This window comes from Pocillopora verrucosa, chromosome 5 (genome assembly GCF_036669915.1).
Source record: "Pocillopora verrucosa isolate sample1 chromosome 5, ASM3666991v2, whole genome shotgun sequence".
Classification (NCBI taxonomy): Eukaryota; Metazoa; Cnidaria; class Anthozoa; order Scleractinia; family Pocilloporidae; genus Pocillopora; species Pocillopora verrucosa.
In genome coordinates this window covers 28,638,465-28,650,454 of record NC_089316.1, presented here as the reverse complement: position 1 = coordinate 28,650,454, position 11,990 = coordinate 28,638,465, and the positions used below count along the sequence as shown (strand labels likewise).

Sequence of the window (11,990 nt, the reverse complement as noted above, 5' to 3'; positions counted from 1 at the left end):
AAGGGTTAATAATATCAGTGATGCTTCCGTATGACAACTTTTGTGAAACTACAGAATTGGGTTGGATTTTGTGCAGAAGTAAAACTCCTTATCAGCCAAGTTTGTAAAATACAGTAGAAGTACATGGGTGAAAACCCCTTAAACTAACTCTTTCTCAGGTCTTTTATTCAAACCCGCCTTCTTGTGACAAACTTAACGCTGCTCTAAAATACGAGACATTACTATGGACTCGTATCACAACCTCCGTACCCATCTTTACGAAGTGCCCGTTGTTGATGGCGCCAGTTCTCATGAACTGTAACCTCCTTTTGTTTCTCGAAGTTTGACTTTCAAGCGCTTCAGATCCCTTGATGAGTGAAATAAAGTGACGGTTTTCCTTCTCTTTATATAATAATACGCTGACTCTATGTTCCATTATTGGCCATGTTTGGGTCGAAAGCGGCAACCATATCCCTATCCCTGGATTGACTAAGTACCATTGCAAACAGCATCTTAGACCAATCCTGTTCTGCCACGCTCCTCTTTATGCCCTCCGTTTTCCATCTTGCTCTTGATTACCTCCGAACCCTCCGAGTTGACGTCCATTACATCTTTTGGAAGTCCTCCAATGTTAACACACGTTCGGTTCTGGTTGCTCCAGTCTTACATCGCTCGAGCACGAGACATCCGTTTCAGCTCCCGCATGCACCTTTTGGGAAAACGACTTATAATTTCGTGCCTGATGACACGAGGGTTGCCGCAGGCTTTTTCTACACCGTCTTTCAAGGCTGTCATAATTGCCTCAAATGACTCTGACCGAGCATGAATGACGATCTTCTGGGCCGTCTTCTTGTTTAATACATCGATGGACGCTTCTGAGCTCCATTTCGTAGTAGCCTTGATCATCGTCTTTCGTCGTCAGAGTGGGGCAAGTCAACATATTCTCGCTGTATTGCTTCCAACTCTGCCACGAATGCTGCAGTGACAGAATCGTCAAAAACTACGACTCTAATCTCCTGAATTGAACGTTCTAGTTTAGCCATAAATGCGCGGATTGCCCCAAAGACCAACTCTGCTGATTCATTCGCAGTTTGACCCAATCCTCCACTGCCAACCGCTGGAATGGACACTGATTTCAAGTCCATAGAATCCACTTCTTCCAGTGCCTTCCCCACGCACGTCTGAAGATTCTTCTTGGTGACAGGTCCCACAACCATATGTACGATGTGCTTTGCAGACAAGCGCCCAGCAGATGTAATCACAACGGATCCAGCTGGGTGCTGAGGAGCTTTTGACTTTAACTCATTTTCTACAGTGCTACCACATGCCTGTATGATGGCTCTACTCAGATTTCCAAATTTCATGTTCAGATCTTTAGTAAACAATATTACATTTGGCTTCGGAACGTTCCTTGGTGATGTCTCGTTTCTAGACCTTTAACATAATTTGTTCAAGGCAGACTTCTTTAGAATAAAATTCAGCAAGAACAGGCGTGGCTTGTTTTTGCGAAACTTCTGGTTTTCGAGTTTTGAGCCTGGGCCTCTGTTCTCCTTTGAACTCTCTAAATGTTTCCATGATCGTTTCAATGCCTTTCTCATCACCGCCAAACACAACAAACTTAACCTCCTCCAGGGGTGAATCTGGATTTGAGTGGCTGTAGTCAACTGCTGCCTGGATCATAATCTGGACAGCAGTGTCATAAGGGAAACCAAGGTTACCAGTCCCAACAAGCGGTAGGCTTATAGAACATGCACCAAGTTCTGATGCTTTGTCAAAGCATTTCCGAAACAGCTCTTGAAGAAGCTGTGAAAGAAATACCAAAAAGCATTAAAAAACAGCTTTTAAAAAAACTGAGTGGCTATGTTGTTGATCCAAACAGTATGCAGAAAACCTTTTCCATGCCCTCGACAACAGACTGGTTCCCACAAAAACAGACTGGTTCTCTGTAGCTCAGCGGTAGAGCATCGGAGCATGAAAGCCGTGGCTCGAATCCTCAAGGGGATGGAGTATCTTCTTATATCTCCATCCCTTAATACCAGGTTGTGTAAACTCAAGGCTTTATACTGTTATCTGTTATGTTAAAGATTAATCAGTCTAGCTGTTTTAAACAGCTGCCAGAGTTGTATATTGTATATAATTATAAATAATATTCATCACTCAAATTTTGCTAAGGTATACAAATTTTCTCGGAAACAGGAATCTGAAGACATTTCGCCTGGTTATTTCAAGTCTAGGAAAATGATATAAAAGTAATGCCACACAAAATAACATAAACGTAGCCCACCGTATTATAAGTCTAACCTGCTCCTCTTTGAGATTTCCTTTCCATGGGCAGCAAACACAATGGATCACATGACGACAGTGTAAGTTTCCTGGGCCGGTGTGAACGATGTCGCCTTCACCAAATTGTTTTCCTGACGTCTTTTCTTTTAACTGCTCTTGTAACTCTGGTCCAGCAGCTTTACTCATAGCATTTGCAATGGCACCAATGGCAAGATTGAATTTTGACCCAACTGAGCAAACTAAAACATCGGCCTATAGTAAAGGTAAGTAAAATGATATGATGTATTGGCGTCAAGAAATTCACACAAGTTCAACCCAGAGATATCAAGTTACGCTCATCGGGCAGCAGACCCTTTAGACACATTAGGGTGATCTGGATGAGTAAGAGAATAATGAAAAGCAACAGAATAATTGAACTGGCATGAACAAAATTAAGGCTAAATTTTTGCCTTGTGTTTACGTGAAAGCAAGATGTTACCCTGGCATATCACTTTTTGACAATCTTAATTTTGTTCATGCCATCTGGATCTGGATCTGGATGAGTAAGAATAATGAAAAGCAACAGAATAATTGAACTGGCATGAACAAAATTAAGGTTGTCAAAAAGTGATATGCCAGGGTAACATCTTGCCTTTCCGTAAACACAAGGCAAAAATTTGTAGAACTAGGACCTGAAACAAACCTGTTCTTCTGTGATGTTTCCTATTTTCCACGTGACCTTCTTCCCCTCTGTGGTAGAGAAGGTTTCTACGCCATCGAACTCCTCTTCGTTTTCCTCGTCATCTCTCAATGGTTCATCATCGTCACTGTCGGCATCATCATCTTCTTGAGCCGCGGCCTCGTCCGTTATTCTGATAATACATTTGTTCTCCACTTCAACAGTTTCTATCAAACGCACTCCTTCTTCCTGAGTCAAGAAAGTTTGCATACCAGGTAGCGAAATTGGGAAACTCCTTTCTTTGATGTTTTCCAGCAGAATGTATATCCTCTCCTCAGCTTCTTTCACGCCTTCTACATTGCCAGAATATTTTATTCTCTCTCCGCTTTCATCTACGACAATTTGGACACCAAAATGGCAAAGTTCATCCGAGATTCTTTTCAGCTCGTCTTTGTAATAATCATTGAAGAATTTCCGATGAATTTGCGTGGTAAGTCTTGTTTCACCTTCTGTTGCTTTCTTTTCATTAAGAAAGTCTCTCATTCTCTTTACGGCTTCTGTGACGTCTTTTTTGAAGCCAAAGACGGCTATGCAAGCCAATTCACGTTTGTGGCGGATCGTAAGACGCTTCACCAACTTCTTACACAACTCTTCCCACTTCGTTGAAGATATCAGCTCGTTATCCCTGGCGCTTAAGCGGACCTCACGGTTACTTATTAGTACCTCCTTCGCCTTGACTCTTCCTTGCTGGGTTTCGGGTAAAGTTTTCCCAAGAAGAATAACTTGTTCACTTCTGTCGTCAACGTTAAAAGCACATCCTTCTGGCAATTCTTCAGTCATCTTTCTTCGTCCAACCTTCGTTTTAAGTATCTTTAGAATTTCCGGGGGGACAGCGATTGCGTTTTGGTCCATTTCGTCTTGACGCTTTCGAAGATAGGATACGACAGATGCCATGTATCCCTTAGGTGTTTTGATTTCAAGGTTTTTGTTACTCAGATTGATCTTAACTTGGATATTTTGGAGAAATTCTTTCTTCAAAACGTCCTCAATCCGAGCATTTTGGAAGAGAAGCAGCTTCTCGGTTGCTATATCAGTCAGCGTTCTCCTCTCCAGCTTTTTCTCGTCTTCTTGCTGTCGAATGACCATAAGTCGATCCTCAAGTTTTTCCCCAAAATCTGACATGTTTGATTTTTGACAAATTAACTTAACGGCATGCGAGTTTTTCAAGAGCTTAACATGTGCCGTGAACTTTGGCAGAAATCCTTCTAGCTGCGGTAACTGATCGGCCACTGCTTCCCAGATCTCTTCGTCCACGGAAAATTCCTTCGTAGTGCAACTAGAAATGAATGAATCGACTATTTCAGAACAGCGACTTTTCCAAGCTTTCTCTTCAAATTCCCTGTCAAGTTTCTTGCCAGTGCCGTCATATTTGATCAGCGCATATTCTTCTCCATTTTTCCACCCTAAACCAGCACGTTCATTTGAGTGAAGACGTTCCCTCAATCTCGACTCTTGGTTGGACTTCATCAAAAATTCCATGATGTCTTTGTCCACGGGTTTGTAGAAGTGAGGCTGTCTGTCTCCTTCCACTTCACCTGAGGTTGGACGTGTTGACTTTGAAGGTTCATCAACAGGTGTCAGTGTTCCCATGAAAGGGTAAAAAGCCTCTACATGCAGAGGTTTATCATCAAAAAAGTGATCGTCCTTGATAGATTGCAAAACACCTGTAGAAAAAAAGAAATCATCAGGGACCGGACGTTATTCAAAAGGGGGAGGGGGGAGTCAAGCATGGCGGGAGGGAGACAGACATAATCACACTGCAGTGAGGGGGAAGGGGAGAGATAAGCATAATCACACTGAAGGGTTCTCTGCCCAGCTCTAAAACTTGCAACCTCCGAATTGATTGATTTGCACGATAGCATACTTCCAAGCACCTAGCCCAATATTCTCAGGTGTTGAAGGTTTTTTATTTTTATTTGTGTGCATACAGTCGACTAGGCATGACGCTTCAAAAAACCATTATACTTCAACTAGAACTTTTTTTTTTCTTTTTTCTTTTATACTATTCTATTTTTCAATGGTTTTCCGTTCAACACCTGGCGGAGCCTAGGAAATGATAATTTTTAGCAATATTGAAAAACCTTCCTCCCCAATTTATGAATCTAATTTAGTCACCTACTTGTCCAACATAAATTCGTTGAAAATATATTACAAATTTTGAGCCGACTCTTACGACAAAATGGAGTGGAAAAGGTAGTGCATCAGATAAAACTTTCAAAACTACTTAAAGAAGGCCACATTTATAAAATGACTTACTCTTCTTGTGTTTGAAGTACACAATAACTCTCTTTTCCTTCACGTTTTCGTCCCATGGATCGCTGAATGAAACATCTTCTATTTCCCCCCATTCATGAAAAAAATTTAATACTTCATCCTTTGTAGTTTTTTCCGGAAATCCGCTTGCAAATATGCTCCTGCACTCAGGGGCTCTTTCAATTAACACCTGTACCCGTTCAAGGGGTCTTTCTTTCGCGGCCTTGAGAATGTCTGCAAAACCTGAAACCAATAAATGATTTATTTAGTAACAAATAATCCATTGAACTTGAACATCGATCATCTATTACTTGAAAGCTGATACAATCATATGCACCAACAATTCATCGATTGAAGTTGGACCCTGCAAACCACAAAATTCTGCTATATTCAAATATTCTGATACCTCTTGTGTTTACCTTTAATTTTGAAGGTGTCTAACGTCACAATAGCTTTTCCATTTGGTTTAAACCATTCGACATACTTCACATTATAACCGCTTATTCTTTCAATATAATTCTTCACAGCGTCTGGTGTTGTTTTGTAGTGTAAGCCCAATACGTACAATTTGTTCCACTCGTACTTGATGTTAGGCTGTTTGAATCCTTGGGAAGCTGCATCAAATTGCTGACGCGGCTCAGCTCCACTTTGGTGACCATGTCCCCCTGGAAGAAATGGAACAAAAATTACCTCCACGACAATATATCAAGCTTCTATATTCTTGGTAAGTTAAAACAATCAAACTTGGAGTTTTCGATACTTTTTGTTTTGACTGTGCAATCAAACGGCTAATGAAGCAAACGGAGCTAATATTACGTACTTATTGACTGAATGGGAGGACCAGAAGGGTCATATATAGAACAGTGAATCACGTCTACTGGTCCTTCTTGAAGTTAAAAAGAACATTTTGACATGCGGCTTAAAGGAGCAGCCAAATTTGTACTAAAGTTTTCTGCGGCGGATTTTACAAAGTAATAACCTGTTATCACAAGGAACATCTTCGCTCGATAGGTATTTCCACGCCAGAATGAAAATCTACAGAAGGCGTCACATGTGTTTTAGTCGAAACTTTCACCCTGATCCGAAAAATACACAATCCAAATTCCAATCCGACCTGAAAACAGTGGCGAAAGTACGATCTAATAGCAAAAAATACCATTGCTATATTTTAATATATCTATTTCCTTGTTTATATATTTATTTATTCATTCGCTGGTTACTCATTCCATTTTATGCCGCTTATGGAGGTATGTCCTGAAATGCATGCAGTAACGAAAATGTCGAAAATTCGCTAAGCTGATATCGCTTTAACAAATTTGACAAAAATTCGTAAAAATCGTCAATTCCATAAACATTCATTCGGTTTGACGAAATTTCGTCACATTTGCCATCTGATTTTCGTTACTGCGTGCATTTCTGGACATAAGAGGAGCACTTATGTACCTCCTCTTTGTTGTGGTCCTCCTCGTGTTTTGTCAAAGCCTCGTCCTTGTCCTCGTCCTCGCCCTCTTCCTCGTCCTTGGTCTCCTCTCTTTCCACGACCATCGTCATGACGTCCTCTCACCGCTCCCTCATTCACTTTCTTTTGCGAATAACGTGTCCCCCTAGCAGAGGGTCTCACTCCAGGCGTCCCACGAGTTGTCTTCTCGCCTCGACCCCTACTCTGTTCTGTTTTTGCTGGAATGGAGATATAAATCGTTTCAGCCACATCTAATTTTAAGTTTAGGTGGCTTTCCAAGCGCCATCTCTAAACAAGTTCAAAGTAAAACAGCCTATTTCACAACAGCCCGCGTTTATTTGAACAAACACTTTTACAGGATGTATCCAGTTCTACAACAGCTTGTAAAAATCTGGTTCCTGTTGCATTTCATTAATTCAACATGACATGATACACATACAGGTATATAATCACATACTAAATTAGAAACTTTTTACAAGGGCAGAAGAAAAGAGAGCCATGGCCTGGTTTTAAGATCTAATATGCTCAGCCAAATCTAACCACTCCAACTACAAAAATCGGTTGTAGATGCTAGCGTGTTCTTAACATTTTTAACAGTGGACCTTTCTTACCACCAGCCGCTTTATGTTTGAAATGCCGGCCATGAGGTGGAACTTGATGCCAGGTTTCTCGCTCAGGTATAACTCTGAACTGTTCATTTTGTTGACGATCCTTATCTGATGTACTTGTGCTTTCTTCCGTGGTTTCTTGGACTTTTTCATGAGGACGAGTGTCTTTGCTTTCTATATGATATCAATGAAATGATCTATTCAGCCAATTGTCGAAGTAACTTAATTCAGTCATTGAATGATTAAGTTGTCCTAGATAAACAGATTTTAAATCTGCATATTATTTGCTCAGATAACCTGAAAACCGTCTCAAAAGGGACATCAAATGCACATTGTTTTTACAATTTTTTTGGAGAAAGCGACCATCCACACAAACAAATTTTGAAACACTGTGACTTAGAGAGTTTTTAATTTTGGAAAACATGATGAAAACTTAAAGCAGTAAGCTTCTCAGTCACTGCACGTACCTGATTGCTGTAAGAAATGCTCTCGACACCTTTTGTACTCATCTTCCAGAATAGTTACCGTGAGCTTTACATCCAAGAGACCGAGGTCTTTTAAAAGTTCCTCTGTAACAAGGTATTTTTGTGCCATCTTGTTCAGTTGACCTGAGCAATAGTCGTTCCACAGTCCATCAAGTATTTTCAAGGAGGTGCATTCCACGATAATTATTAAACTTCCACGCTTTGTGTCCACGATCAATACTTGACGCACCTCTTTTAAATACTGTACAAATCCATTTAGTTCCTCTGGTGTAGACGGGTTAATTGTATTCAGGTACTTTATCGCAGCGAGATTTAAAACGTCTTGAGTGGTAGGAGAGGAGTTGCCGGCGGCAGAAGCTCTTGTTCCTTCTTCCTGCGAAGATGCTGCAATCTCAGAGGCTCCTGCTAGAGTAGTAGGGGAAGGGCTCCTAGCAACAGAGGCTCCTGTTCCTTCTTCCTGCGAAGTTGCGACTATCTCAGCGGCTCCTGCTTGAGTGATAGGGGAAGGGCTCCTAGTAACAGTGGCTCTTGTTCCTTCTTCCTGCGAAGTTGCTGCTCTCTCAGAGGTTCTCGCTTGTGGGTCAGGTATGCTGCAGTCAATTCTCAAAGCAAGTCGAGCTGAGGATAAATATTGAATAACTTTTCTATAAGATCCCAAGTTAAAGTACGCCTAACTTTCGTCATGCAGAAAAATATGCCCTAGCATCTCAACTGTTTGCTATTTACCTGAACCAACTGCAATTTACTCGCCAATCAGCAATTAAACCAAATGGTTAGACAACAGGGCTATAGCCTAAGATAAACACAACAACAACCTAATAGCTTCGTGATGCAATGAATGAGTCACTATAACTTCCGATGGGAAGTTAAATGGCCATTAAAACACTCTCACCCCACAAAGAGCTGTATTTCGATCGCCCATCTAGCCTTAGACTCTTTCTAAAAATAGGAAAACTGTCGGGAAAAACTTTTCAAAATATAAGAACTCCTTCTGTAGATTTTAGATATATGAAAAATTCACATATTTGCACTGCGGTGGAAAGATGAAATTAGGAGATCCTCGCAGCTAAGAACACTACTGAAACGAGTAGTTGTAAATAGGACCTGAAAAAAATTTCAGGCCCGTACGGGATTTGAACCCATGACCTCTGCGATACCGGTGCAGCGCTCTACCAATTGAGCTAACAAGCCAACTGGGAGCTGGTCAATGAATTGGGTACAAATAAACATCCAAGTGAATGAACTCCTTCTGTGTTTTCCGGTCGGTCCGGGATCGTTTCTTGAACATGGAGCGCAAATTGATTTCTTTCTCCTGCAATAATGGAAGAAATTCAACTAACCTCCTTGTTCTCGTGAGCTTTCAGTTAAGACGCTTAGTTTACGATCCATCCTCTGTTGCAGCTTTCCTAGTTGATCCATCTGGTCTTTCATTTCCTGAGTTGTAGTTTCTAGTTTCTCTATTGATTTCTTAACCTCCATATCGTTTCTATACCAAGTCAGCAATTCCTCCACATTCCTTCTATCCTCTTCCGTGAGGGGATCTGTAAAAAATTTATTGATCGCCTTCTGCCATTCCGTTTTCTTTTCAGGGCTGATGTGTCCCGCAATCCTGACAAGAGCCTCACTTATCTCATTCCATAAGGATGAAAACTCTGCATCTGACATCTCCATGTTCTGCGAAGCATGACCATAGATAGAGTTCCGGTAGTATTTAATTCTCGCCAAATCTGCTTCCAAACTGTGATCTTCACTTGCTGGAAGTTCATCCCAGCCTGTCGCAGGTGGGATAAGCGCGAAAAGTGTTCTGAGTAGTCTGAAGAGTAGAGTAACATCAAAGTCTTGTGACTTGCCATAAACCCCTGGGGAAGGGTACAGGCAGTCCCACAGTGGTTTGGAGAGCTTTGCTGCTTTAAGCTTATTTTTTGTCGTAGAATCTTGCAGCAACTTTGGAAGATCATTTGGAGAACAAAACATGTCAAAAATTTCCCTCAGCAGTGTAGTACCTCCAGTTATCAGCAGACGAGTCAAGCGTTGGAAATTTTCTCTGTCGGCATTCGAACGAAGCAAATCATCAGGGTCGCGGGCGGTGGCCATTTTATTTATCCACAGGCAGCTGACTAAAATTACATGTCCCTGAAAGTAACAAACGGATCAGAAAACGGTTTTAATTGTGGTTCAAAGTACACCAAGGTCGCGCTCAGTCTTTCATACAAGACTTGTCAAAGTCAATTAACCTCTTGTGCTAGATACAGAAAATACTGATGACGGTTATGTGCATCAAGAAACTTGATACAAACATATTGGGAAATAAGCCCCATATTTCCTTTGGCATACATATGGTATTTGACTACACGAAACAAATTTGTAGAGGCGAGCGACTGAAACGTAGAGTTAACTCACATAGAGATGGTTGAAGATGTAAGAGACCGCGTGAAAGTATGAAAGTATGAAAACTGAATGAATGAATCAATGAACGAATGAATGAATGAAATAATAATTGATTGAATGAACAAACCAACGAATGAATAAATGAATGGATAGATGAAAAAAAAAAATTGACACCACTTGCTTGGAACTAAACTTAAATCTCTGAACTGAACCGGCAACAGATAAAAAATTTACTCATCGATGTGAATTTGCCGTGAACTCTGCACGCCATTGAGCTCACTTTGACATGAATAAAAAGCAGTCTAGTTTAAGACCTCCAATGTCATGTGTTCTACTTGTTTACGCTGTGCATTTTTCTCTATTGATTTTTTCGAATCATTTTCTTCAAAAAAACAACTTTTGTGTCTACGTCATGGATCGTTGTTAATGTCTTGCGTGAAGCGTGACAGGATTTGCGCCCGAAGCAATGTGAATCGTCCAATGAGGAGGCCAGGGTTGCTCTCGGCTCCGAAAAAAATTTGCATATTTCACGTGGTTTAATGCAACATGTTTCGAACAACACTAGTGCGGAAAGAATGCATCCTTTAAATCAGTCACTGATTTTTGCTCCTTTTTTATTGAATCTTCTTTTAAGCACCGCCTCCGTAAATGTGTTCAGAAATGTAGTTCAATTAAAATTCGCCGCAATCTTACGGAACATCAGAACTGTCTTACAGTACTTATTTCTCGTGATTATATATAGTATTTATTTCATTTTACTCGGTCCCTCTATATTTATATTCAATGCTATTTTCATGATAAGGGTGCAAAGCTCATTACATCCGGTTCAAACCATTATATTCGGTTCTGACATCATTATATTCTGCACTTTTTCCACTTTTCCACTCTATACTATATTGCACCCAGTATTTGTCCTAATAGAAGACTTTGCTTTGTGAATTTCAAATGACAAATAAAGTGACAAACCGGTTATACTACATCACGAAACTCTACGATCAAAGTAAAGTATACGATTGTCAACGAACGAATTACAGCTGCGCTAGCTAGTTTACCCCAAGACTAGTGGATATCATATCCTCGCCAAGATCAGCCTTTTGCAATTTCATTCCGTAGGCTAGAACTAGTATAATATAATTTCATAATTTACTTTTGAAAACATGTTTAGGGGGTATTACAAACATTTCTCACACAGAAATTTCCAATTGATAAGAACCGGTTGAGATATTTTATTCAAATGGATCATTTTATTTTCAATCTAGAGGTCCTTATAGCCTGATCATGAAAAATAAACTTCCTTGAAGTACTATTTAGCTCAGGGTCAGTTATAAACTTCAGATCTATTTCAAAACAAGATGCAACAAACTCGACTAACAAGGAGGATGTTTTTAAAATAGTACAAAGCCTCGAACTCCGATATATATCGAATAAGTTCTCCTAAATAAGACCAAAATCAGATTTTATAAATAACTGAATTTTCGAAGGAAAAATAAAATCCGTGCTGTATGATTTAGAAACGATAATTATTAGGAAACTATTGGAAAATTTACCTGAAATAACACTGTGTATCTATTGAATTATCGAGACTAACAACGGCGACTTTGATATGCTTACCTCGATGTGGTGCCAATTTTTCCTACATGTTACGGCTTTTAAATTCAAAACAACCAAAAATGCGGAATATCGTTTAGTCTAGAACACCAAGCGATCCAAAAGAAGCAATTTTCAAGTGTTCACCGTGTATCAAAAGCATGGCTTCGTCCGTCTCGAGACTTCCGCCTGTATTCTTAGAATCAGGGATCAAAGCGAGGCTTCCTTTC

General features: G+C 40.3%; 2 protein-coding genes and 1 pseudogene across 2 annotated transcripts; all 3 read right to left on the bottom strand.

Annotated features, from left to right (window-relative positions):
• LOC136280869 (uncharacterized) overlaps positions 1 to 774 on the bottom strand; it is a 2,413-nt pseudogene extending 1,639 nt beyond the window's left edge.
• Positions 622 to 11,926, bottom strand: LOC131791347 (uncharacterized). The gene is made up of 10 exons (XM_066167058.1): positions 11,785 to 11,926; positions 9,126 to 9,918; positions 7,768 to 8,403; positions 7,304 to 7,474; positions 6,677 to 6,910; positions 5,653 to 5,898; positions 5,237 to 5,476; positions 2,945 to 4,644; positions 2,281 to 2,514; positions 622 to 1,782 (listed from the first exon to the last, which is right to left on the bottom strand). The coding sequence occupies exons 2-10, from the start codon at positions 9,877 to 9,879 to the stop codon at positions 1,408 to 1,410; spliced, it is 4,590 nt and encodes a 1,529-aa protein (XP_066023155.1). The 5' UTR covers positions 9,880 to 9,918; positions 11,785 to 11,926; the 3' UTR covers positions 622 to 1,407.
• Positions 882 to 1,343, bottom strand: LOC136280868 (macro domain-containing protein lmo2759-like). The gene has a single exon (XM_066166604.1). The coding sequence runs from the start codon at positions 1,341 to 1,343 to the stop codon at positions 882 to 884; it is 462 nt and encodes a 153-aa protein (XP_066022701.1).
• Positions 11,927 to 11,990: the final 64 nt, after the last annotated feature.

Coding starts and splice junctions, on each gene's coding strand:
- LOC136280868 (XM_066166604.1), bottom strand. CDS start 1,343: ATGAAATTTGGAAATCTGAGTAGAGCCATCATACAGGCATGTGGTAGC.
- LOC131791347 (XM_066167058.1), bottom strand. CDS start 9,879: ATGGCCACCGCCCGCGACCCTGATGATTTGCTTCGTTCGAATGCCGAC. Junction 5,899..6,676: donor AGGACCACAACAAAGAGGAG/GTACATAAGTGC, acceptor CATTTCTTCCAG/GGGGACATGGTCACCAAAGT. Junction 2,515..2,944: donor GAAACATCACAGAAGAACAG/GTTTGTTTCAGG, acceptor CCTTTACTATAG/GCCGATGTTTTAGTTTGCTC.